Source organism: Strix aluco, chromosome Z (assembly GCF_031877795.1).
Source record: "Strix aluco isolate bStrAlu1 chromosome Z, bStrAlu1.hap1, whole genome shotgun sequence".
NCBI lineage: Eukaryota > Metazoa > Chordata > Aves > Strigiformes > Strigidae > Strix > Strix aluco.
Genome location: NC_133971.1, coordinates 9,574,744 through 9,602,048, shown reverse-complemented (window position 1 = coordinate 9,602,048; position 27,305 = coordinate 9,574,744). Strand labels below are relative to the sequence as shown.

The 27,305-nt window shown below is 47.1% G+C and overlaps 4 protein-coding genes across 4 annotated transcripts in view; 2 read left to right on the top strand and 2 right to left on the bottom strand.

Moving 5' to 3' along the window:
* The window catches only part of LOC141918751 (rab-like protein 2A), a 180,457-nt gene that overhangs the window by 55,849 nt on the left and 97,303 nt on the right, over positions 1–27,305 (bottom strand).
* LOC141918442 (T-cell activation Rho GTPase-activating protein-like) lies at positions 965–3,941 on the top strand (the record flags this gene model as incomplete). Its single annotated transcript, XM_074812959.1, has 8 exons — positions 965–1,060; positions 1,259–1,420; positions 1,505–1,614; positions 1,770–1,965; positions 2,567–2,746; positions 3,186–3,277; positions 3,364–3,520; positions 3,909–3,941. Coding segments are annotated over 8 exons (1,026 nt in total), but the record flags the coding sequence as incomplete, so codon positions are not given.
* On the top strand, positions 13,861–14,814 carry LOC141917932 (putative C->U-editing enzyme APOBEC-4). Its single transcript, XM_074811696.1, has one exon. It carries the CDS (start codon positions 13,861–13,863, stop codon positions 14,812–14,814), a length of 954 nt encoding a protein of 317 aa, XP_074667797.1.
* Positions 16,820–27,305, bottom strand: part of LOC141918441 (ral guanine nucleotide dissociation stimulator-like 1) — a 46,456-nt gene continuing 35,970 nt past the window's right edge. Inside the window, exons 9-14 of the mRNA XM_074812958.1 lie at positions 26,315–26,418; positions 25,082–25,166; positions 22,593–22,682; positions 19,495–19,527; positions 17,881–18,002; positions 16,820–16,983 (exon numbers count right to left, since the gene is read on the bottom strand). Coding sequence (XP_074669059.1) covers positions 16,890–16,983; positions 17,881–18,002; positions 19,495–19,527; positions 22,593–22,682; positions 25,082–25,166; positions 26,315–26,418 — 528 coding nt within the window. The 3' untranslated portion in view covers positions 16,820–16,889. The remainder of the gene's footprint in view (positions 16,984–17,880; positions 18,003–19,494; positions 19,528–22,592; positions 22,683–25,081; positions 25,167–26,314; positions 26,419–27,305) is intronic.

The following is a 27,305-nucleotide window of genomic DNA, read 5'->3' as shown; positions in this document are numbered from 1 at the left end:
CAGCACTGCTCCTCCAGCTGAGCAGCACAGGCATCACTGCTCACCTTCTGCCACTGCTTCTCTCTTGCCAGGGGAGGCTGTTCAGCACCAGGAGCCTGGAGAGGCTGGTGGAGGGCCAGGCAGAGGTGAGAACGGCTGCCTTTCCCCTCTGGCTGTGCTGGGGTGCAGGGATGGGCGTGCAGTGGGGTGAGCTTGCGAGGGAGGGAGGGAGGGAGGGAGGGTCCATTGGTGCAATTCGGGGAGTGGGGAGGGTTGAGGAGCCACCAGGAATGCCGGCATATCCTCGCTGGTGGCACTGGGAGGAAACCTGCAACACGGGGCAGAGGGCCCGTGAGGGCAGAGGGTCCCCACTCCGCAGTGCTCAGGCTGCTGGTGCCGGGTTCTTGCAGGCTGATCTCAAGCAAGGGCCTCCAACGGTCCCGTCTAGCAGTGAAGGGGGACTTTGCCGCTCACCAGGTGAGTTTGGGAAAAAAAAGCCCCTCCTGCAAGTGGCTGGGCTGTGCTCACGTGTCCCTTGAGTGTCCCCATGCAGGTTGGGCAGCCCGAGGGAGGACGTCAGCCGGAGAAGGAAGGACAGCGCTGGGCAGCGGCCGATGGACGTGGCTCTGCAGGGACACACAGCCTCTGGTGCTGCCCACAGCCTGGAGGAGGACAGGGCCAGGACTGGGCCAGGCTGTCCCAGGCTTCCAGGAGCCCCTGAGCCGGAGCTGTTGAGCTGGAGCCATGGTTCCAGCTGCCGGCTCCCTGCCTGTCCTGCCACACAGCTCAGCACCGTGCTGCAGGCAGGGCAGGGCAGGGCAGGGCAGGCTCCGGGAGCACTGGCCTGGCGGCATCCACTGACGGGCTCTTGCTCTTTTCCTTTGCAACAGGAGGGATCATCATCAGCAGAAGCAGCAGCAGGAGGAGGAGGTGGGGGCTGCCCTGGCCCTTTGGTCTGCGGAGGAGCCCGGCCGCTGCCCCAGCGCCAGGGCAGGCGGGCTCCGGCTGCAGTAGGGCGCTCTTTGGGCAGCCCCTGGCAGCCCTCTGCGGGGAGGATGGCACACTGCCCCGGCCTATCCAGGTCAGCCAGCCTGTCCAGGGGGTCCCCAGCCCTCCCTCCACAGGCTCCGGAGGGGCAGTGGGTGTCCCCAAGAGCTCCGGGGATGGGGCACTGGGCTCTTCACCCCCAGCACGGAGCCAGCTCTGGGGCAGTGCTCTGGCCACTGCCGCTGGAAGGCGGCTCCTCAGCCACGCAACTGTCCTCCTGCCTGTCCTGCAGGAGCTGCTGGCTGTGCTGCAGCAGGAAGGACTGTCGACGGAGGGGATATTCCGCAGAGCCGCCGGTGGGACAGAGCTTCGGGAGCTGCGGGAGGCCTTGGACTGCGGTGCAGATGTCAACCTGGGAAGCCAGCCTGCGCTGCTGCTGGCCGCCATCCTGAAGGTGAGTGCTTCTGCCCTGCAGCTGGAGGAGCTCCTGGCTGGCCCCGAGTGTTCAAAGGCTCACCTGGAGCCCTGGGCCTTGCAGGACTTCCTCCGGAGCATCCCCTGCAAGCTCCTCGTGACCGACCTCTACGAGGACTGGATGGCGGCGATGCAGAAGGCCAGCAGGGAGGAGAAGATGTGGGAGCTGAGAGCGTAAGTGTGGGCAGCAGCCTGCCTGTTGAGCAGGAGCCCTGACCGCTGGCCCAGAGCACCTGGAAAGCTGCGCTGGCTCCCACCGGCCTCGGGCGACTCTGGGGAACGCTGTGGGCAACATCTGCTTTATTAGCGCCGTGTTCCTGTTCCCCCAGGGTGGCCGAGAAGTTGCCTGCAGCCAACCTCCTCCTTCTGAAGCGACTGCTGTCCCTCCTCCAGCACATCAGCCACCACGCAGCCACCAGCAGGATGGGCTGCAGCAACCTGGCTGTCTGCGTTGGGCCAAACCTACTGAGCCCAGCCCACGCAGACCTGCTCCCGCTGGAGGCCATGCTGGAGGTCACCCACAAGGTACACATCCCACCCGCCGGGGCAGCCTTCCCGGCCCACCAGCGCTTGGCTGCACAGAGGGCTCTGCAGGCCTCCTCCCACCAGCAAATGCTGTCGGGATGGCTGCCTGGAGGAGCAGCCCCACAGCCACAGGCTCTGGGCAGGAGCAGGGGGCAGGGGTGGGAAAGGTTGCTTGGTCCCTTGTCAGGCAGCGGGATTGAGACCCACCGTTTGATGTGTGCAGGTGAATGTGCTGGTGGAGTTTCTGGTGGAGAACTGCAGGGAGCTCTTTGAGGAGGAAGCGGGCAGCCTTTCCAGCCCAGCAGACAAGGAGCTGCCAGCCCCCCTGGAGAGATTCAGAGGTGAGAGGGGGGGACTGAGGGTTGGCACCGGCTGGGGCTTGGGACACCAGAAACCTCCGTGTTGCTTCTGACAGGGCTGGGCATCGAGTGTTGTCCTCTCAGCCTCGCTTGTCCTGTGGCCTCTCTTTGGCCACTGCTCTCCAAACATGAATGTTTTCCTCTGCAGGATGAGCTGAAGCCTGCAGACAGGGCATCGGAGGGCTGACCACAGAAGTGTAGGGCTTTGGGTGGGGGTTGCTTTAGCTCTGTTTGCTTCCAAGAAGTCACCATGTTGCACATGCTTTTGCTTTCTAGACCTGAGTTTGAAAGAGAAAAGTGTCCCTGCAGGCAGAGTGGACACTGAGCACCGGGCAGAAGCTTTGCTGCATGCACCCCCCTCTCTGCTCGGTGTCCTCACGGAAGCTGGGGGAGATACGGCGGTGGAGTCTGAAGTGGGAGAGGTACGTCAGCTCCCCAAACACGGTGACAGTGTGTCTGGTGTAGGAGGGGAGTCGCTGCTGTACCTCTGCCTGGCAGTAGAGCTGGTGTGGGTTTGGGTTATTCCTCCACCCCTTGGGATGATACATAGCAAGGGAAATCAGCAAGGTTGTGTCTCAAATGCACTCGGCAGGTGCTTAATCAAACCAAAGGCCCACAAAATGCCCACAAAGAGGCAGAGGGGAGCAGCTGTCAACTTCAGGGGGGTTTTGGTCAGGCCCTACTTCATCAGAGCTTCCTCAGGTCTATTTGGGGGTCAGCAGGGGGACTGTGTGAACTGTGGCTGATGCAAACCAGCCCAAGGCATCTCCTCTGGAGATCTCAGGTACCAATTTAGCAAAGAGTCGCTTACCACTCCAGGTCACCCCTTGCCACATGCCAACTGTGACATTTCTGGTTTAGGCACCGCCAGCTTTGCCTCCAGCCACCCCCGAGAACATGGCAGACTCCCTGGGGCGCCCAGAACAACTGGCCAGGTTTCCAGAGGAAAGAAGGTAAAATGAGGTCGCTTTGGTTAAAATCAGAACTGACTCCAGTGGGTCGTGGCTTTCCCTATCTAATACCACTGTGGGATGGAAAGATTTGCAGGCTCTGCCCAGGACGAGGAGAAGAAGAGGAGCCAGAAGAGAAGAGAGACCTGGGGAGAAGAGAGCGAAAGCTGCGTGGAAAAGAAGAGGAGGAAGAGAGAAGGTGCTTCTGGCGACGGACCAGCGAAAAGACGCAGGAAGGCGCAGCAGGTCGGGCAGCCCAGGTGCGTGCCGGGCTCTCTGCCCATCTTTCACACCTCTCCACACTCCTCTGCGTCAGCCCAACGCGCTGGCGAGGGACAGCGAGGGACGGTGCTGCGCGGGGTCTGGAAATAACTCCCTGGCAGGGCCCAGGGGCTCCCGGCCGAGCCCTGCGGCGTGGCACAGGGGCACTGCGCGTCTCTGTGCGCTTGGGGCTCGAAGGGCATTGCCCGGGGGATGAGGCGCAAGAGCCACCCCATAGCCAGCGCCAGCAACAGCTCTCTGCTCTGGGCCGTCAGCAATTCCTCACACACGGTGTTCCCCAGAGAGGGCAGCACAACCCTGCCTCTTCCTGCCACCAGGGACTCACCAGAGCTTTCTGACTCTGTCCTTGCAGGTGCCGATTCATTGCCACCGCCTGATCCGCTGACTTTGGGGCCCCCAGCGTTGCTGTTTGCAATAAAAAGGTGTTTTCTCTCTTGTGACCGAGTCTGCCACAAGACATTCTGGAGTGGGGGCTGTTGTTCTGTGATGGATCCTGGGGGAGGAGTTTGCGATGGTCCCTTGTCCCAGCACCCTTCCCAGTGGGCGTCAGGGCTGAGTCAAGGTGCTGTAGGAGGGAAACCCAAGCCCAGAGTCACGTGGGAGGGTGGAGGTTGGGCGGAGCCCGTCCAGGTCATCTGGTCCAAGCTGGGCTCAAGCAGGCTCAGCTCGAGCAGGCTCAGCTCAAGCAGGCTGCCCAGCACCACGTCCTGGGGAGTTTGGGGTTTCTCCCAGGAGCCGCGCCATCAGCTCAGGGCGAGGGCGAGACATAGGCAGGGCACGGTGGCCAGGAAGGGCTGAAGGTCCTTATGGGGCCACCGTCCCCGGCAGCTCGCTGTCCCCCGGGGTCCTCATCCCTGCACACAGTTTGTCAGGCAGTTTCCTCAGAGCCCCCAAAATCATGGCAAAGGTACAAACCAGACGTCCCCTCTGGGTGGTAGAAACGCTCCCCTCAAATGCTGCACCCGCTCCTGGGTTGGAGTCCTGCAGCAGCGCCAGGCGCAGCTTTGCCAGGGGGTTTCCCCCAACAGAATTTTCCTCTGCACAGGGAAATACTAAACGCTCCCAAAGTAAGGAGCCAGCCGGGGGTTTCTGGTGGGTGAAGGGGGCAGCCGTAGCGCTGGGTCTCCCCGCCAGCCCCAGGGGCTACAAATGCCTTTTAGATGTCCCGCAGGCACGGTACTGAGCAAGACCTCAGCTTGCCTTTGATTTTTTAAATCAATAAACAAGTAAATAAACAAATAAAAAATGCTGTAAATAGCCAAAACAAAGCTTCAGCTGGAGAAGACGGCCGTGCCGGGGCCCGCCGAGGCAGCCTGGTTTGCTGACAAGGCAGCTGGAGGCTCACAGCCCCCCCAGCCCCACTCCCCAATCCCCTGAAGGCTCACAGGCCCCCCCAAATATTTCTGTAGGACCTACAACCACCCCCCCCCCATATACACCAACTCCACCCCACACCTTCACTGCAAGGTCCTTTATTCCCTTAGGACACACACCCACCCCCCCCGACAGAAAACCCCCCAAAATACACCAAAAATGAAATGGGGGTGGGACTTCCACAAGCCACACCCCTCCCCGCTCCTCCCCCCCCCGCCCCCGGCAGGTTTAAGGCACTTGTGGGGTGGGGGGAGAGCAACCCACGGGCTCGGGGAGGGGCAGGGAAGTGAGGGGCTGGCGGGGGTGACCGGCGGAGATGGGGGGGTCGCTGGTGGGGGGGGAGTGTCACTTTGGGGGCCGGGGGGGGGAGGGGTACACCACCACGCATAGACGCTGCCCAAAGTGCGTCAGGGCGGCTGCGGGAGAAGAGGGGGCGGAAAGGGGGGGGCTGCGACCCCAAAGTGCACTACAGCTGCCCCCAAACCGCGCCCCCACAGTGCTCCCCACAGACCTTAGCACCCCCAAATCACCTCAGACAACCCCCATATCACCACAACCTCCCCATATCCCCTCAAATCACCCCAAAACTTCCCTATAGCCCCCCATATCCCCATATTACCCCAAAACCTCCCATATCCCACCAAATCACCCCAAAACAGCCCATAACCCCCCAAATCACCCCAAAACAGTCCATAACCTCCCAAATCATCCCAAAACACCCCCATATCCCCTCAAACCCCCCACATCACCCCCAAACCAACTATACCCCCCAAACCTCCTCTATATCCCCCAAATCACCCCTAAACCCCGCCATATCCCCTAAATCACTCCCAAAACCTCCCTATATCCCCCCAAACACTCCATATGCCCCCAAACCCTCCCAAACCCTTACATATCTCCCCAAATCCCCACAAATCACCTCAAAACCTCCCCATATCACCCCCAAACCCCCATATCCTTCCAAAATACCCTTATATCCCCCATATCCCCCAAAACCCCCCTGATCCCCCCAAATGACCCCCACATTTCCCCCCCAAACACCCCCATATTCCAGCAAATCACATTAAACCCCCCATCAACCCTCAAATCACACCCCCATATCCCACAAACCCCCCCCATATCAGAGAGACCACAGAGAGCTGGAGCAATACCCAGATAACATGGAATAAGCCTTATTTATTCTGTACAAACCTTCAGAGCGAATAATAACAGGAGAACTTTGGAAAAAATCTCCAGTTTTTTGTAGTGTTCCGTCTTTCTTTTTAGCTGACTTCTTACTTGAAGTAGATTCTTGCTTTCTTAAGGGATATACGTTTCTAAACAACTTTGTAGAAGACATCTGTACAGAAATACAAGATCATTGTTTAAGTTGAAAAACTGACTTATCTTCAAGTTTAGTTTGTAAACAATGGGAAATGCTTCTTTATCTTACTACTGCTTCACAGAGGAATAAGCAAGTGTTGATGTAAAGGAGAAGACAGGGAGATGGAGATCACCAATTTCTTCCTTTTTCAAGGAAAGGACTGATTTTCCCATCTTTTACACACACATACACACCCACTTCCAGTTAGTATCATCACTGTTGTAACCACAGAGTTTTCTGCCACAGCTCCTAGACAGCATCACAAAATAAGTCCAACAAACACAAGAAAAAAAATTCCTATGGACGCTGTGATACAAAGAGGTCATTTTGTTTGCATCAGCTGAATTAAGGAAAAGAAAACCCCTTTCCTGATTTGTGAATCAAATGCCTCTCATATACAAGTGTCACTCAAAAGATTGCCTTCTCTGTATTTCAGATCTTCTTTTTTGCACAAACAGATATTGGGTTGATTTAGCAAAATGCTCATTTTCCCTAATTGCTCTCTCATCTCCATGAACAGCCTCACTGTCCATAAGAAGCTTCTTACTTTCAACACATTTACAAATTTGTTATTTATATTGTTGGCTAGTTGGTACTCAATCCTCCCCCTCATTCCCAAATTACTTGCCATAGGTCATGTTCTTTTCTAGCAAGCTTCAGTCTCCAGAACAAGAAATGTAACTATTTGATTAAATGAGCTCTCAGAACTTCCCATTTACAAACATAACTTTCTTTTTCCCTTCTGCTCTGTTTCAGTTTGCTTTGGTTACAGATATACTGCACATATGCCTTTTATGGCCCTGTTGCTGTGTGCTTAAACAGCAGAAATCTCTGTTGACTATGAGGATTTTCGTCTCCTTCACTTTCACTCTAGAGTCTTTTCCATTTTTCCTCTTAAAAAAGAAATATTTCCTTCCCTAGAAGACTATATCACTCTGGTATCCTTTAATCCAAGCACTCCCCAGAGGACTCTGGCTTTAAAGTTTCAGTTTAAATGCTGTTCCTACAACAAATCCTAGTAATCACATGTTTTCAGTGGCATTATGTACGTTAGAGGTCACAATTAAAATGTCCAAAAGTAACTCCATGGCTTAGACTTAAAACATGAGGAAAATCTGCACAAAGCAATCTTGGGAACTGTGAACCCCAAAACGAAGTTTGCCATTTCTGAATGTTGTGCACAAACTCAACACTCTTAACCTCTAAGAGATGATTAAAATAACAGGGATAAATTAATCATAAAACCATGTATTACTATCATAGTTGATCCTATTCAATTTTTTATTCTAAATGACCCACATTAAACTTGAAAACTGTGTCCCCCTTTATTGCAGGACACATTTCAAAATACTCAGAAATTCCTAGACCCCATTTTAAGAAGCCAGTCATGTAAGAGAGGTCTTTTGGATGCTGAAGACTGTTGAACACCATGGTCAGATTTCTCAGTCAGATCTAAGACAAATTCTTTCAAGCGCTCATGGAAGATGGGCTCTCTCTGCAAGCCTCTGGTCTCACATCGCAATGCTGTTAGTCTAAGGCAACAAAGGATTCCCACTAGTGTAACAGAAAACAGAACATAGGCTTCAATTCAGCTGAGAGCAAAGACATGGGAAAGAATCTCATTTTCCAGTTGGCTTGGGACCCTAACTTTTCCCCAGTGCTCAAGTAACAGTAAGACATAGTTGTCATCTTTTTTCTTCTCTTCATTCAGTTAAAAGGCAAATACCTGAAGAGAAGCAAGAATTCGGCTTATCTGTGGGTTACTTGTTTTGTTTAATGCTCCATTCATTCTATCTGATTTCACCAAATCCTACAAGGATTTTATTACCCTCTTACAGCTCTGTACAGAGCCAAGTAGGCACCATTAAATCAGACTCCTACTCCAGAGCTTGCTCTTGAGCTCTGTTCAGATTTGCAGGGAGGAGCAAAGAACAAGAGAACTGCAAACAAATATGTAACAATTAACTTGAGAAATATATATATATACTAGTCCCTCTGTAACCATGTAATGTTTTTTCATTATACACACCACTTGAACAAGTACAATTTCAGGGCTTTACTAACTACCACAGCCTTGAACACAGAAATCCCTAAATTAGACAGGGTATCTTTCAAGTGCAGTGCAATAAAACCCAGCTTTGGGGAGGCCGGGGTTTGGGTTTTTTGAGTTGTTTTTCTGTTTGATTGTTTTTACATCATCTCTAAAATATCCCATAGTCAGATATAACAGTCTGTACACCAGTGACTTGCCTCCTGCCTGCTCTCTGCTCCTTCTGCAGGCTCCACCTGTGTCTCAGTTTCGGTAATTTGTGGCTCAGGTGCAACTCTATTGTGTCTTCTCCAAAATCTCCGGAACAGATTCCTGAAGAACAAATTTCATACTTGTTTGAAAACAACAGAAAGGCAGTTTTGAAATGCAGATAACAATACATTTACTATTAATGTGCATTATGTTTCTCTCTTTCTTGTGAATCACAACAATTGACTAAAATCATTACACAGGTAAGGAAGATGCTCAGTCATGTTGATTAGGTGCGGTGCATCTAACCAATGGCATGGTTACATACACCCAAGCCCCCCTCCTAGCTCACTTAAATTTCTGCTTTCTGTGGCACTAGAGTGAGTACCGCTATTGCAGTGGCCTAAACCAGTAACCTAGACATCACATCTACTTCTCCCTCTCTACACTGCATATGTAAGTGCAGTGATAAGACTTCCTCGACCAGGACACCTCTAGATTAAGAAAATGGGTACTACTAAACATGTTTCTGGAAGTCTCTAAGAGGCAAGGGTGGAATGTTATGAGGATGAATATTACAGACAGGAACTGAACCACTGGCAGCTAAAATACTGGGAGGGACTGTCTCTGTGCAAGAGCCAGGAATAAATCCTAGAAATACTGACTTGTGGTTCTTTGCTCTAGCCAGTAGGTTCAGTCGGCACTCCTCTCCCCGTAAGACCTTCATAGCACTACCCAAACAGCAATCAGGAGCTAACAGTTGAAGGAATGTTCATTTAAAATCTTCTTTCTCAGGCTACCATGCCATGTACATTGCGCAGCGCAGTGTCAGAGGGAGGTCTAAGCCCAAATGGCAAGTTGGGACCTGAGTTCATGTCTGCTAAGGCCAGGGTCCTCCACCCTGCGAGTTTTTATCCAGTTTGCTAATGTATCAGCCAGACACAGTGAGGTAGGCAGCAAAGATCAGAGACTCCTCTTCTGCACAGCTTCTGCCAACCACGAATCTTGAAAGCAGAGTGGGGTATAACCAGGAGAACACTTGGGTGCTACTTAGAAAGGAAAAAGCACACAGCTCCTCCCCTTGGCTAGTGTTTCAAGAAAGTAATTGCACGTCCTTGAGGTACACTGCCAAAAAACCATGTCCTTTGAGACTGTGGTGACTGGACTAGGAAATCAGCAGCCCATCTCTCCCAGCTCACCCAACACTGCCATGAGACCCAGCCCTCCTGTTTGCCCTGTGAGAGGGGTAATGTGTTTACACCACGTTGACTGCCTTTTCACCACACACTCAGCAATCAGACACATACACAGCTGTTGTATAGGACAGAGGGATTCCTCTGTATCATCTTGCAGGGCATTGTAAACATGCTGTCAGGAGTCAGCAGAGCAATATCTGGAAAGAATTAGCCTGTTATTTTGTACATAAGCAGCAACAGAAAATGAAAACCCCCAAACACCCAAATATAATAAACTGTGTAATGTAAAGAAATAGGTTCATTAAAAGCAAACACACGGAAGTATATATATACAGGGAAAAAATCTATCTTGTTTTCACCTATACAGTTTGACTCCATTCAAAGGCAAAGCTGCAAGAAGCAGGACCAGAAAGCTTCACACACAAATGCAACATTGATATGAATAAGGGGAACCATTCTTGTACTGAGTGCAGCGCTTTGGGGAGAAGCACCGGATCCCCTCACGTAAACAGAACTACACTTGTACTAGACTGTGCAAGTAGATCATGTTTTAGTTCGGGGAATAAAAAAATCATCACACTTCCATATAATCACATGTCAGAAAAAACAGCTTTTGCCTAATGAGGACATCTTCATAAATCACAGTATCCCAAGTTTAAATTAGTAAAATCAGTGTCAGGTCCAAACTGGCCACATTGGGATGTATCAGAATTTCTGTGTGTTTTTTAGACTGAAGAGATACCAGCTTTTAGCTAATATTTGGATTAAAAAAATTCACAGCCCTGATCATTACAATTTTTTTCCCTAGGAGCAGAACATATGGCTTGTATCCTGGCTAACTTCCAACCTGAGTAACTACCTACTGACCACATAAGTTTCCCCTGCGGTTTTAACTGGATAAAGCATTCCTCTCCAGTTCCTCCTGTGAACATTTATACCGTGTTGTGGAGCACTATTAAACAGCTACTGCCTTTTGCCCCAAAGATGGCTGCATATTAGTAATAAGTGAAACAAGTTCTTAAACTTATAATTATATCCCCGTCCCTCCAAAGATAGTTGGGAGGGATGGGGATATAATTTTAAATATAACTGGGGGGGACCTGGATCCATTCACGTGTGCTTTGAGCCCCTCATCGTATCCATTAGACATGATCTTCTGTATCAGGATGATGCTTTCATGCAGTGAAATTGGTAGATGAAGATGGTATTTTTCCTAACAACTTCAAGTGTTAAAAAACCTACCCTTGGGTTCATGCAGCATATTTAAAACCAAGCATTTCTGCTGAAGATGTGGAACGGCCTATGAGCTCACGAAGGGCTGTGTGTGGAAAAAGGTTAATATTAGAGAAGATGTGGGCAGGCTTTCTGCCCAGAAACATGGGACAAGCTGACAAAGCAAAAGAACAGTTTGGATACCTTGCTTTTATACCAGGGCATTGACTATTTTGATTGGTGTGTTGTGTTTAAAGGATAAAGAAAATGAAACAGAATGAGCTATACACCACAGTCCACAGTGTGTCTCGAAGATCTCAAAGCACTTTATGACTGGTTAGTGCCAATAGGAGGTACTGGAGACAGGCATTAGGAGAGCCACCTTACAACAAACTACAGAACCAAACTAGGCACCTGATCAGGTAAAATTCTTCCTCCCTCCCAATCAGGATTGCAAACACTGAAATGAAGAGGAAAATTAGCAAAAGGGAGAAGTCATTTTGAGTACCTTCTTTTTTTACTTCCCAGCCTGGAACCGTCTGAATTCCACATTTCCAACTTATATAAACTATTAACTTCAGCTAAAATCTGCAGCATTTCCCACCTCTGCAGATGCATCGGGATCACTGTGACAAATGAGGCCCCCTGAAAGTCAGAAGCCCCTTTAACAATTTCCCTGCAGGGCAGCTAAGTGATGCTATGCAGCAGAAATACCAGCGAGAGAGCCATTTAGACCACTCTGTATTTTAACCACTTGATCAGATTTATAAACTACTCTGAAGATGACAAATGCTACCAAGTTGTTCAGTATTACTAAATAAAATCGTGCCTGGGAACAAACTTTTTTCTGCAAGAGAGATGAATGATGAGTGGGCCTATTAGCTGCTCAATCCACACGCATCCATGTGTAGGTGCACGCATACATCAGTTTAAGAGATTCTGTGTAACACATCTGCACCATTTTTCTACTTTAGAAAAGATCATGCACTAAAAGGAAGAAAAACCAACTTTCTGCTTTCTCATAAACCAGAAATGGGTCCATTCAGAGAACATAATGAGCGGTCAGCTTTCTTCCAGTTTGCTCGTCTTGCACTTTTTGTAAACATCCTTCCTCTTTGCACCCCCAAAATGATCGGTTGTGAGACTGACGTACAGGGCAAGTGAGAAGCCTCTGCCATTTCTCTTCCCAGCCCCACTGGGATCCTTGCTCCCCGGTCCTCTCTGCTCGCCAGGGCTGGCAGAGGGCTGGCAAGGCTGGAGCCCGCAGAGGCCGAGCGAGCTGCCCTTGTCACTGGGAGCCCCAGCCGGCTCCCGGGGACGGCGCTGGCAGAGGAGCCAAAGGCTGGCGCGGCACACACAGAAATGCGCTCGGGCTGTGGGAACGCTCTTCCAATTAATCCTTCCAACTGGGTAGTTTGGGATTTGACTCCCATCCTGCAAGGATGTGACGCTATCAATTGAGAAGGCTGAATATTTGCTGGGTTTTGATCAGGTCAAACCACCGAACAAGCAAACAAAAAAAGGCAGCTTTTAGAGGGAGATCTAACATTGTAAGCGTCTCTGCTGGCATCCCTTTAAACACACTGCAGCAGAGTTCAAGCCGTTGCCTCGGATCAGGCAGCACAAAATGGGAAACACCTCTGGTGTGCAACATTGCCCTCATGCGGCCGCTCCACCTCTGCAAAAATACCAGGAGGGACGGAATGGGAACCTTGCTCCAGATTTGCAGCTTTTCAAATATTCTTTACTAATTTTGGCAACCTGTTTGCCCTCATCTGGAACCCTGCCCAAGCAGAGCAGGCACGATTTGGTTGGACTAGATGATCCTCAAGGTCTTTTCCAACCTTGATGATTCTGTGATTCTGTGATTCTGTGATTTAGCTTACTCATGAAATGGCCCGCTGCTTGCTTGAATTGCAGCAGTGAGGGGGACACATAAACTTCTTAAAGAAGGGACAACCTTGTTGCCTGCGGAGGAGAGCAGAAGCACAACAGGAGCTTTCTGCCCCGCTGGCACAACAGACGGCAACACACAGAAATAACAAAGACCCGGAAACAAATTCAGTACTAGATTCGGTAGAACAACATCCATCTTTCGGCTGTAAAAACCTTGTATCAAAACAGCGCTGAAGAAGCGAAGGAACCTTAATCACTTAACATAGCAAACAAATATTGACAGGCAAAGAACAGAAGCCCAACTACCACAGGTGGCTGGCCATACAGAACAAAATCCTGTTTGTATTCTCGTCTCCTAGCACTTGGCACCTGTAAACACCTAAAGCAGCCTGCCTGCCATCGCATTACAGCTGGAGCAATGTTACGGCACTTGGGAAAGATCCTGCCACAGCTCAGCTGACAAAACCTGGGAGGCAATAGCAACTTTCTTCTTCATCATATGATTTTGAAAAGAAAGCTTGCAATATCATTGGAGTGGAAACTCTGAACCAGTCCTATAAGGCCCGTGAAGGAAATCAGATGAATATTTACTGAGCTGGAGCTGCTGAGATGGTAATTATACCTTTTGGGTTTTGGTGGTGTTTTCTTGTTTGCTTTGCCAGATTTCATAAGGCTCATACGCTAACCAGTTCCTGAAAATCATGGCTGGTTTTATTATGCAGTTTGTCCTGTCTAGGGTAAGAGAGCAGAGCCAGAGAAATATTTTCTACTTATGTTTTTAGCAAAAAGGCTAGTTTGTGAAAAGTAGAAATGTTCCTAGGCTGCAAGAGAGCTGTGTTCTGTGTGTCCCTAAGTTTCTATATGCTGCTACAAGTTTCAGGACATTTTTGAAGAGACTGTCCCCTACTATTTTTGCAGTTCAAGTGCAAAAGAAATCGAAGGGTTGACTTAAGATATTACTTCCCTTTTTCATTCAGGACTGTCAACTATGTATCACATAAACAGGGAGATTCTTCAACAGAACATGAATCCAGGAGAGAAAACGATTTTCCAGGAATATCTGACAAATCAGGGGACTGTGGTAAAGCCCTATTGCTGGCAGAGACAGAACCACATCTGCGCTAAGTGTCCCTACCACATACGGACTGGTGAAGAAGCAAGAGTCCCTTACACAGAATTTGACAGGGTCTTTGGCTTCCCATACAGATCAACAGCAGCTCTCCGAAACAAACACCTCCTCTTCTATGAACTGAGGAGTTTCTCAGGCAGCATAGTCCAGAAAGGCCGTGCTACAAACTGTACTGACCGAGGCTACCATGCCGAACCTATGCTGTTTGGGGTGGGTGGTTATCTGGATGCAGTTACAGATGCCTATGGAAACATCGGCTGCATCGTCCTCTGTTCAAATTACTCTCCTTGTAACGAGGCTTACCACTGCTGCGTAAGTAAAATCTACAACTTTTTGTGGAAGTATCCAGAAATCACGCTCTGCATCTATTTCTCTCGGCTTTATCACACTGAGGACGGTTTCCCGACCGCTGCGTGGAACCGCAAAGCTTTGCAGAGCCTCTCCAGCCTGTGGCCTCGGGTGACTCTGCAGAGACTGCCTGGGGGGGCACGGTGTTACCTCCTCTGCAATTTTGTGTGTGGCATCCCAGGGTCAGCCCTTTATCACTCAACTCCACCATCAAGAACCCTAGCAGATCAACAAAATCTGCATCCAGTTAACAACTTCACAGGAATTAAACCATATTTTAGGAAAGCCTTTCCACAGGCGATGCAGGGAAACCCTGCTGTGCAGCAGAAATTAAAGGCTTTTTCTTCTCCTAGTCCGGCCTCCCAACAGCCTTTCCAAGCGATGAAAGGCAGACTGCTACCTCCGATGTCTCAAAGCCACTTGGTGCTTTTCCCAGGCATGTTTCTGCCCTTTCAGAGGGAACATCTATACCCCAGACCTAAAAATATCGTAAGGCATTGAAAAATGCCAAAGGAATAATTCAGTGAAACTCATAATCCTGACATTTTTCCAAGCGGCAGACACCTACTCTAAAGATGATACAAATTGAACTGCTTTCAGGCTATCAAACTGAGATCAGAGATGGGGAAAAAAAAAAAAATCAATAAAATTACCTCCTACAAAAGTTAACCCACAGAATAACTGGGGGTCTCGAATAGCTGATTATGAAGATAGTATACTTTTCTTTTATTCCTGTTCCTTTCAAACATAATCCTAGAGCAGTAAAACCAAAACCTCAGTATGTTCTGATTACCTCCTGGGTCTAATTTGTTTGTTGCCCTTAAGCCAATTGCTACCAGAAAAATGTGATCAGTCCACACGCTACAGCCACAGCTGCATTTGTAGCTTCCCAGCTGAGGCTACTTTGGTGGAACACATGACATATCCTAAATTCCTCCTCTATCAGGAAGGTGGTTCTGCAGGTGAGGCTGATCTATTAATAAAGTTTTCCCACCAGCTGTTTCCTTCATAATAGGGGGGTTTTATATACACTTATTTGTGTGTGTGTGCTTCCCCCCCCCCTTCCCCCCCTCAGGTTCCTCCCATTAAGAGGAAGCTCACAAAGCTGTGTAATTTTGCAATTAATAATAAGTATCTAATAGGATAATATAGATAACAGACCTACACAGTCCAAGTGTAACTTGAAAAAGAATAAAGAAGTTTCTACCATTTAGAGCAGTGTTTTCACTGCGTGATCCAGTACATTTGTCATTATACTGAAGGTCTTAGAGAAGGGAGCAGCCCAGTTGTCAGAAGCTCCAAATTTTGGCCAAAATAAATAATTAGATTTAATAGGTTCTTTGGTCCATTCGACCATACAATATTGAATCATTTTTTCTTTACTTTTTCCTTTTGTTTCTGACCAATTAGCCCAATTTCTGAACATGGAACCCAGGGGACTGTCCTGGGGAATATCGGATAAATCGCTCCCTTTCTCGGAACCTCTCCGTGGGTTCCCCGAGCCGTGGGACTTACTCCCCTTCTGGCCCATAATCAAGACTTGCCTAGGCTCAAGTCCTTGTATTTCTGCTTGAGTCCCTGGGATAAAACCTATCCCAAGTACCCTGTCCTGGGATCTAACCTATCCCGAGTACCTCCTGAGTCCAAAACCTGCCTGAGTCCTTTCAAACTTTTCCTCTCGCTTCGCCCCTTCGCCGGCCAGGCTCCTCGCGGAACTCTGGAACCGCGGCTAGAAGGGCTCCGCACTCGCTTCGTGACACTGTCACGTCTCTGTCACACCACGCTCACTCAGGCATACTCAGGCACACTCAAGCAGATACCCTCCCCCATCAAGCAGCACTCACAGTCCGAGGTCTTCGCCTGGATCTTTTACGGGGAAATCTCTGGGAGCTTCTCCTGGGATCTCCCTTTTCTTTTGCTTGTTCTTATTGCCTTTTTGTTCGTGATACTGCCGGTCCGAGAGAGCACCGGAGTCCAGGGGCCACCTAAAAGGTGGGACGCCTCCCCTGAAAAAATCCAATACTCCACGGGTTTCGCAGTATCACGTCGGAGTCACCAAATTGTTATAAATGCAGAGGCAGAGCCAAAAATAAAATTTATAAATTGATTGCAATAAGAACAAGCTCGGTACGCTGGGGGGCAGGGGGGTTTCTGCTCCGCACCGACGGACACCAGGTGGTGCTGCGTCACTCCCTTCTATAGCCCCATCCTGGGCTTCACAAGCACAGCAGGGCCCCTCAAACTTTCCCGAGCTTTCTGGTGTTGCTTGGGCTCCTGACAGGGGTCCCTCCAATCATTTTCCACCTGCGCAGTCCGGTGTTGCTGGGGACTTCTGACAGGGGTCCCTCCAGTAATTTTCCACTTACATAACAACAGTCACTGGAGGAAAAAAAACCTCCAAACCCTTTTAACCATAAACTCCCTTAACATATATACATTGCAAAATACATTAAAGTCATTATACTTTCTTAACACGAATCACCACCATACTCTTCACAAGCTGGTAAAACGAACACTGCTTGTTTGATTTATTCAGGTTCATATTAACACAGCAGATAGCCTTTGTCCCATCCTATTCACTGACTCAACCTCTTCACCACACTTTTCCAAGATTTCAGCGGTGTGGTGCTGGTGTCAGCAGCTGCTTCAATCTCACGTGAAAGGCTGTAACTGCAGAACAGAGGGCACTGGGTTAATTTTTACAGACAATACTATTAGTTATGTATCTCAAAGCAGTAATATTCAAGAAATTTGAGAAACCTTCAGTTATTCCCACTTCACCGAAGGTTGCAACCCCACAAAGAGGAACATAGCTCTGTCTACATTTTACCCTGATGAAGGAGATATTTCACTTCTTTATAATAATTTTTAAAATCAGTGCTTTTTTGGATGACATTCATCATTTCATTTTAAAAAAATAGTCAAGAAAATACTTAGCATGTGAATCTTGGATAAGCTGACTTTTTTTTACTATGACTCAGTACAATGCAGTATGTGTCTATGCTTACACTCTTAGTGCAGCAGAGTGGTATTCAGATACCTAGTGGAAATATTAAAATGCTGTAAATAAATTGTCTTGGGTTGGTCTAGCAGCATGTGCCGTAGCACAGAACTCAGCAGGGCTGCAAAACCCACCCCAAACACCCGGGAGACGTCTATCTGGTGAGCGCTCAGCGAGCTCTGTGTTGCCTTGGCTACCTGCTGCCCGCATCCACCAGCCGAACGCTCAGTGCCTGCATCTTGACGGCCCCTAGGATCGACCTCTGAGCGTGTGTCTGGGCATACAGACAGCCCAGACACAACAGACTATCAGATTTCAAAGTCAGAAGCCTGATTTCCAATCTCAAAAAAAAAAAAAACCAAACCAAACCCAGTCTCAAAACAACCCTGCTAAATGTTCAACAGGGTTTCTACAGCTGTTTAGCAGAAGACAGAGGTATTTCCACCCTCCTGGAACAGCAGTACATGTAAGTTCCTGTAAGAGGACAGCTGAAGGCTGACATAACCCACCTGCAGGTGGGTGTGGGGTAAGAAAAGCCTGCTTTGCCAGCTGGACTGAGAACCTACCTCTCCTCCTCAGTTAAATGCTCTTGTCTCCTGAACCACCAGATGAATTTTGGGTCTGGTGTCAGGCAGTAGCTGTCACATGTAGACTGCAAGAGCATAATTTGGGAAATTACTTCAAATTCCTACAAAAAAAAGAATCAAATGGGAATTCTAATTAGAAAACAACATAAAGTCAAATTCATTCATTCATATACTAAACACATGCAACAACAGATCCAGGACAAACTTCATTTGACCTGAAGTTCAGTTTCATTTGAGTGACTATTTCAGGAACCAGTTTTTCAATCAATGAAGTCTTTTTTTTTTTTTTCCCCCTCAGCATCCGAAATATTTATTGAAATGTGAACATTTTCAGACAAGCACAAATCAGAAGACAAACACAAGGAATCATACTTCACCACAGCACTTTTCCCAAGTACTAACTGAAGTGCAATGCCAGTGCAAACCCACCGAACTGGGGGCAGCACTGCTGGTTGTTCCTCTAGGAACGAGGGTAGCAAAGGGCCATAAAGTCTTCAGATTACTACCTGCTGACCCCTGCTCTGGCCAGACCAGCTGTGAGAGAAAAATCATGCTCTGTGCTTAGGTGGTTCTCAGACAGCAAGCGAGGGTAATAATTAGGGGGGCCTGCGATGAAAGCAGAGAGTCTGATTCTCCCCAGCTTTTCACGTTGTGCACTCACACTTGCACCAGAGGAACATAAAATGCTACCCATAATACGTGTGACTGGAATTGCAGCTCTTCTCTAACTCCACTTGCACACATGCTTTGCCACAATAATTCTTAATACCCCCTCGTGTTAGAGCAGGGTATAGAATCAGGATGTGGGAATGGAGCTGAGTACTCGGCATGGTTCAGAGGGCAGCTTTGCCACTGGTTTGTATGAAGCTGGACTGATGACCAACCAGAAGCTCCGGTATCCCATTATTAGTATCCCGAGCCTTGCAGTTGTACATGCAAGGCAAGTCCAAGAGGTGGTTTGTAGAGCTGGGAGCAGTTAAGGGAAGGAAATGGCTCCATCCCAGCCAACTCCAAGTCTGCTTTCAGATCCCAGAAGGGAGATTTGGCATGACTTCATTCAGACAGATGAAACCCTAGAACCTTGACTCCTACATAACATTACTTATCTCTGACCAACAAGGATCAGGCTGAAAGGGAAGACTGATAGCTTTTATTTCTCTGTCTCATCTGCAGCCTTTCACCTAGAAATAGTTTACTGCAGCAGAAGGAAGATATTTACGAACTCTATCTTCTGGAAAGCAAAGGTCTCATGCCACCAGCTCTGTTTCAACACACAGGTCACACGCATGTATCGTATTCCCATGAACACCAAATGGAGGGAGTGTGCATGCCCCGGATGTAATTCCCATGGAAGTAAGTGGCCTGCAGCTCCTCTTCCCCTATTGCACACATCTAAAAAGTAGGTTCTCGTTCTACAGTTTGTTCACAGTTTGGCAGAAGCCCACAGCATTTCAGGGATCTGTTCTTTCCTCATGAACTTGTATTAAAATTCACAGCTGTTATATACGCCTGAGCAATGACAAATGGCCTCACCAAGAGAACGCTCTAGAAGAGGGTATCAGTAAACTAAAAATCACAGAACATTCAACTTACCCTTCGTCTCTTCTCAAAATTGATCAGGCCACCCTGTTGGAAGGAAAGAGAAGGGATCAGAATAGTGGAACACATGCTTAGTTGAACTTAAACATGAACAGGATGAAGTCGCAAGGCTAATGTAAAGCGCAGACCTGCTCTGAGCAAGGACCTTCTAAAAATACCTGTTTCCAGATCTGGTATAAACCCCAGCACTCATATATCTGAGTCTCCAAGGGACATCTGTCCTCACGGCCTATATGACAATCTGCCCGAGAAAAAAAGCCCAATACAAGAATGCTCATAAAAGCTGTGTTGAGATCAGGTCTGAAGAATGCTAGTGGGATTTTGCATGCAAGAAACAAACTTGGCTCTTGCCTGTGCTGTGAGTTTAGCAGTGTTCCCAGCGAGTCTCAGAAACACCAAGTGAACACAAAGCATGGACAGGAGAGAAACTGCCAAAAAGAAAATGGATGTACAGCAACCTTACGCAGGCCTGCTTCAGTGCAGTTCTGCAAAACAAACCACCACTAAAGACCCCAGCAACCATTGCCAGCCCAGGGAGACCTGTATTTGCCCATTCTTATCATAAATACCAACACCAGCACAATGAAGGCTGCAGTCTCTCTATCAATGGTTTCAAACACCTTTGAAAAGTGGCCCCATCCTCAGTCTCTGTTAAACAACCAGACTCTCTCGCAGTCCTTTTCCCCTTCCTATGCTAAATTGGTTCCCCCTGCTTGTTCAGCTAAAGACAAATGAAAAAAACCAAGTCTTCAATCACCTTAGGGCTCAGACACACCTGACTCAATACGGAAGCACTTCAGTGATCAGTCTGAAGTGCTGAATTGGTGATTCTGTGTATTTTACCAATTATTCACATAAATCTTCATGCCTAATATGTTGTTTTCAGAAAAATAAAACAGAATAATGGAAAGACTACTCTCTTCACATTTTCTAACCTAAGAAAACAAGACAAAACACAATGCTAAGCTTGTCCCTTCAGATAACAGCACTCGAATTCACACAAGATTCTTGTTGCTGATAAAACTGCATATTGCTTCCTTTTTTTTGAAAACAGATTCCTCCATTTTTAAGAACTGCAGAAGAACCCGGTAGAAGATACAGGAACAGACACACTCGGTGCTGGGAAGGCAGGGAGGATATTTAGGATTCAAAAAATTGCCTCAAATTACCTCGATATAGTCCTGAAGTGCTGTGTCAATCATGATGAGATCAGTGAGAAAGGTACCAAGATAAGGTACCGTGCCTTGCATTACTCCCTGCAAATGATCAGAGCAACGTTGGATTAAATGACTGAGAAATGGTAATAATTAGAATGCTAGAATACACCTGTATAGGAAAATGAAATAAAAGCAGTCTGCTTAACCAAACAGTGGTCTTATGTTTTCTTTCATTGCATCCTCTCAGTATCTAATCTAGAATTCAAATCAAATTCTAATGAGAGTGGGATGCTCTCACAGATATTGCCAAGTGGTTTTATATTACAATACTGCCACCACACCCTGGTTTCTAACAGTGGGTCACCAGGAAACCCCGCTTGTGGAAGACGCATTGAGCAGCAGGGACGATCTCTGCTACAAGAGGAGCAGCCGGGGAATGGTCCCGGCTAGCCTGTGTAAGCAGTTTCTCTCTCTGCCTCATTCCAGTGGATTTTTACTTAACGGTGTTATGCCATGTGACAGTCAAGTCAAATCAAGTCACACTTGTTCTCCTCTAAGAAGTGACCATCTTCCTCAGCCATTCCTTTCATTTTAATACTAGTTATTCAAATTTTAATCTTTCTAGGCTGCTAGAAGTTGTAGAATTCAGGCTGTTTCTACACTTGTGAAGGAAACGCTTGTTTCTACCATCCAAAAGGATCTGTACTTTTTCCAGTCAAACAAATAGACAAAAAACCATATTCAGCACTTTTGCCTCCCTATCCCAGATTTCTCTCCCCCTGTCCTTTTAAATCTTTGCCAACTTTGAGACAAAAGGCATTTGCACCAGCAGACTGGAAACTGGACACATTTTACAAAGCAATCTCTGTAAAAGTCTGTGCAATTTTCAAGCTGGTATGTCAGAAGCTTCATGAGCTTGCTTAAAAGTAAATGAGATTTCTGCTCTGCCAGAGCCAATTTTCTTTATCACAAGAATTCCAGTATTTATATTATGCATTTTACTACATGAAAAAGTTTCCCTGTATTTCTCTCTAAAGGGTAGCAGGAGTAGTTAATGGAATTCTTTCTTGCAGGACAGAAACAAGACAGTTGAAAACAAAGAACACAGGTTTATATTCATCAATCATTTATCACTCTTCTATATGACAGATTTAGTACATTTCTGGAAGACCTGAAACTGAGGCCAAACCCTTGTCTCAGTGTCCACCCCCAACAGCTGATTGGGATGGGAAGCAAACGCAAGCGGGAGCAGCAAACCTGTCCACACAGTTACCCCCTTGCAGGGGACAGGGGAAGATTGGTGCCAGGGAACATAACGTGGCCCCTGTGTACAACCACCCAATCCTGAAATCTCCGAGCGTTCCCAGCATCAGATCTCTGAACACACTGGCTATGCTGATGCTTTGCATACCTGTTTCCTCCGGCCTTTCAGTACACAGGCGGGTGTTACTGGAGTAGAAAGCCAGCTGGGTTGCACTAAAAACCATCGCTGTTACAGCGTGGCAGCTCAGTGTCGGCCATACAGCTTGAGCGGGGTGCAGCACGAATCCAGCTTTGGAGCTGTCTTTATATACAGATGTATGTGGGGGGGGGGGATCATCTACATATATATGCACTTTATATACACACACGCAGGGTATTACCTGCTTACTATGATGCACAGCATAAGTGAAATACAGCTTTGGACATATATTTACAGGAACAAACATTCCGACTGCCTGTTCAGTCTAAACCTTTCGCTTCACTTGCTTTGCATCAGCTAATCAATAGCATTGACGTGATTGTTTTTCTTGACAGAGGCACACTCAAGAGCTTTACCTACTGCACACTCTCTTTGTTAAATACCTTTCCAGTTTTTGCTCCTTATATAATTCACCAGTTAGGGTTAATCATGTTATCAGTTCAAAACGGGGAGGAAAAGGACCCCAAACGCACCATATCTTTTTGAAGTTGCAGCTGCCTCTGTGTCCTTTTCTGATTTTCTTTCACACTGCTGTCCAGATTGGCAAATTTGGATGTTCCTTCCTGTGAGTTAAAAGAGAATTAAAGGCAATTAACAAAGGATCTAAGTGATAAGCTGGCAACTATGTTTGTGTAAAATAATTGCAAATACATTTAATGGGGCAAGCAAAAATATTTGCTGTATAGGTACATGCACGTGTACATACACGTGCTAAACTTCTGGGACTTGTACACTGATTGGGAATTGTGGACAAAATCCCACAAAATTACTATAAGGCAGTTTTTTCAGCAAAGTGCCTCTACTCTGGTCAAAGCTAAGCGCTGTTGAAAATCTCCTGAGAGTTTAAATCAGAGAAGCTTAGATGTACCTTCAGGTGGCCAGATGCTTCTCTGAACTCTATCCTGACACTCTTGACCTCAGGATTTCTGTTTAACTTCCTAATCAGGACTGCTACAAGTAAACATCTCTATCTTATGTAATGCTTTGTTGTTTTTCTTATGCCGCAACAGAGATCCAGCAACTACCCTCTGTGCCTTACTGACTAATCCAAAAACACGCAGGAAATTAAAGGAATAGGTTTTCGTCTCCACAATTCAAGCTTTCCTGTGAATGGATGAGCTATTTCACAATAGATCTGTAGCCTTTATTTCCCTGGATCCATACGGGATGCTGGGAGTTACTGTTATTTTCTCCAGTGGTTGGACAGATGGGGCATGAATCATTATCAGTCTTTTTAAGAGGCACAAGACAACAGCCTGCACTTGTAAAGATCCTTTCATCACAACATTTACTTCTCTCAGTCACAGTTAAGGAACAGATCAAACTCAAATTGTATTTCCTTCCTCGGCTGGAAAACGGGAGCAAATGAAAAACGAGTGTTGTCTCAATGTCTTCAAGATACTGAAAGATAAACTGGAGATCCTCTAACAGCAGCTGGCGGGCAGGCACAGGAGCTAAAACTGCAGCCTGCAGCAGAGCCATTGTTCGGGGAGGAGAGAACACAGTGCTCCCTCTCCGTGCCAACCAACCTGTTCCATATGGCATTTTGTCTGCTTTACACTTAAATTTGTAGGATGGATAGGCAAGGTCAAACACGGCTTCCCTAGAGACACTATTTATAGTGAAAGAAAACAAAGACTTTAGGGATTCAGAGGACATTAATCCTCCAGTTGTTACAAAACAGTCCAAAAGGAGAAATAGGAGAGAGGTTCTAGCTATTATGTGGAATCTTTCTCCTCTGCTTTCAGAATATTTTGCAAATCTACTTACGGCAGCTGGAGAGGGTCATTTGCTGGGAGCCAGAAGGTCTGGGCTCAGATTGAGTTGTTGTTTTGTCTTTTTAATTTTTAGTTTAATAAGCTGTTGTGAACACACATTTTCCCTCTATACTTATTATTGTCTCACCTGCTTTAAAATTTAGCTACAGATGTTGATAAATGGATGATAAACAAAACAGATTGACAGGTTTGAATGTGTTCACCCATCATTCCTGAGCAAAACACTGTGTCAAATACCAAGGCAAGGGGGTAAGGTACAAATGCCAGACTGACTGGATAGAACTGCCAAAAAATAAACTGGTCAGGCAGTTTATAGAAACATTTTTATGCAGACAGAAAAAACTGCCACAAACATTCCATAGTTTCTACAGAATATAACCTTTCCCTGCTATTCTTCCTCACCCCTGTCAAGATCCTGAGCTTGTTGGGGTTCGCCCAGGAGAGTGCACAAGTCAAACTGTTTCAGACAGAGCCTGCTTTGTTGTCCATCTGGCCACACACAGAGCAGGAAGCCTGTTCCTTCGAAATTCCCAGCCCTGTTTTCTAGTTCCAAGAAAGGTACGGGATAGTCGGATAAACATCTTGGTTTAATTCCTCAGCTGAAGCCGAGTGGCATTGTTCCAGTGAAGTCAAAAGCACTACAGTGGTGCAGCCCGCTTGAGAATCTCATTCGGAGCTGCTCGGCACTCACCAGTGCAAACCAGAGCCTTTCCAGGTCTGCTCAGAGGGTGCACGAGCTAGCAGTTCATCTCTCTGTACAGACCAGCGCAAAGCCAAAGGGCTAACTTGTAACTCATCTCAGTAAAATCCCACTACCACAGGTACGATCACAGCTATTCTTGAGCTAGACATCACCCTGCACAAGAGATGTCTAACTACAGCAGTGGGGGCTCCAAGGCTCCTGACCTGCTGTCCTGTGAACAAGTCCACACAGAAACTGTGCTGCTGCACCCTGCTGTATGTGGGTATCCAAGCTCAGCAGGCTAACACAAGCGTAGGTGCTTTCAGGAGCAACAGAATCACCTCTCATCCCAGCAGGAAAGCACAGGTTTTACAGACCTCTCATCCCTGAAGCACTGCATACAGTAGCTCAGGGAGAGACGAGCTTTGACAGCTCATTAGAAAAAGGGCTAACCTCAGCTTTGATTGAGAACACAAGCCTTGCAACTCAAGCTAATTCTCACCTTCATTAGCAGCTCCCTGCTTGTCAAATAATTGTCATGGTTTGAGAAGATATCAGACAGCTCTTCGAACATCAGCATCATGTCCCTGTACAGGAAAAGATTAAATCATTTAGGTTATCAGTAAGCACTCTAATTCAGATCAGATTACTGTTTTTTTTCCTCATGAATCGTTAATAGTTGGGCATATAAAAGATACCACCACCAAAACGCATCCAGTGAGATGCTGCACATCAACTAGGAACTTTCCTGGGATCTTCTGGTGCTCCCCGGTAACACCAGCATCACAAGGAATGCCACAGGTACGCAGATCCTGGGCAGGGTTTTCAGTCACACTGAGGGGTATCAGATTGTTGTAAGAAAGTGGGTAAATGGATACAAAAACCCAGAAAAATAGCTGTGAGAGGTATCCTAAGTAGTACGTTTTTGCCCTGTGCCATGCACTCTGGAAAGCTAGAAGCCTTTAAGTGTACGAGCCCCTTTCTATTACCCAACACTACAAACACAAGATGGCAACATCTTGATCAGGAACAGGAACACGGGGCAGCAGAAGCAAAGACCCACTTCTCCTAGTGGAAATGCAGAAGTATACTGTGTGGCAGAGTGACGTTTTTCTTCGTTTATCAAAGACAATGGAAAAAATCTATTCTTCACAAACTGAATGAGCAGAACACCATCTTTCCTCCACAGATTTCTGGTGTCTGTTTGGCATGCGGTAAATATACCAGTTGCACAAAAAGGTATTCCCCTGTAAGAAATACCATCTTCAATACAGGCTTGGATTTTGTAGTTTGGGGATATATTTTAAGGAAATGTCAGGACCAAGAGAGGATTAGTGAGGGTTTGTAGCAGCCTGGACCTCCTCCAACTTCACGGTAGAGTAGACAACTGTCAAGTATCATGGTGCCCTTTTGCTGACCTTCCAAGAACCGTGTGCTTGTGCTGGGTGAGTAGCTAGTCCCATAGTTCTTCAAAGTAGGTTCTGGAAGATCCAATATGCTATAAAGGACAGAAGAGACCCAGTACCCCTGAGGGCAGGTTGTCCTGTCAATATGAAAGAGGAGCTCACAGCAGTCAGAGGTCTGAGCCTCACAGGAATGAGAGTTACCTTCTAAGATAACACTTGTCCATGAAGGAGCAGAATAGGAAGACTGAGAAGAACAAGATGAAAAGAAAGAGCACTGAGCTTTTTGTCTGTGTTTGGGGCTAGCCACAGGAGCAGAGGGGGATGCTTACTTTGAAACACACACCCAGGTCTTCTTTAGCCGATAGATGGAGTTGGACTGCAGTGCTGAAATGATGGCCCTCAAGGAGGAAAAATTCTTCAGGATCCTACATTCCTGTGAAAGGAGCGGTTAGAAATACAGGAGCATTAAATGTCAGCATTACGAATATGTTAGTGCTCTTCTGTTTGACTGGTGTCATGCTTGCTACACATTCTCACTGCTAAGCAGGCAGCTGTACAAATATTGAGCATCAAAAATATCACTCCCCCCCCCACCAGCCAACAAACACTTTATGGGCTTTGGCATTTATATCTTGTTTTCCTCATTTTCATGTATTTGTGGTGATGTTGCAGTGTTACAGCTTCCAGTTGTCCCAGTAAAAATAAAAGTGGAACTGAGTCCATGAAGCCAGGCTAAGAAGCACAAATATTACACTTCTTAAAAAGCTCTTTATAGTTACCAATCCCTTTTACCCTTTAGGGGAAAAAACAGGCTTTGCCTCTTTATGTGTGGTATTTAAAATGTAAACCCTCAATCATCTAAGTGTCAATTAAAAATAAAGACATGCAAAGGAATAACCTGTTATTCAAGTACGTGCACACTGGTAAAGAGAAAAGCCTTCCCAGCTTTTCCAGAGTCAGGATCAAATCCTAACAGAGGGACTGGTTCATAGACATTTCTTACACAGCTTCTCTGGGGCAAAAGGTTTGGTGGAAAAGGATACTGAAAAACTTAATTCTCAAAAAAATAGCACAGAGTCCTGGTAAAGCAAATGGAAGCAAGGAGGAGAGGGAAAGTCTGGCCTGTGACTCTTCAAGGGAACTCCTGTAAATCTGTTGGTGGCTCATGAACTAGAGCCCGGGCACCACAGACTTACACTCTTGCAAATACAAGCTCTCACTAACAGGTGTCTGTACACGCAAACAAAACATTAACAGACAAAACACGTGCCAATTTGACTGTTGCATGTAGATGAGAATATATTCAAACTACAATTCCAC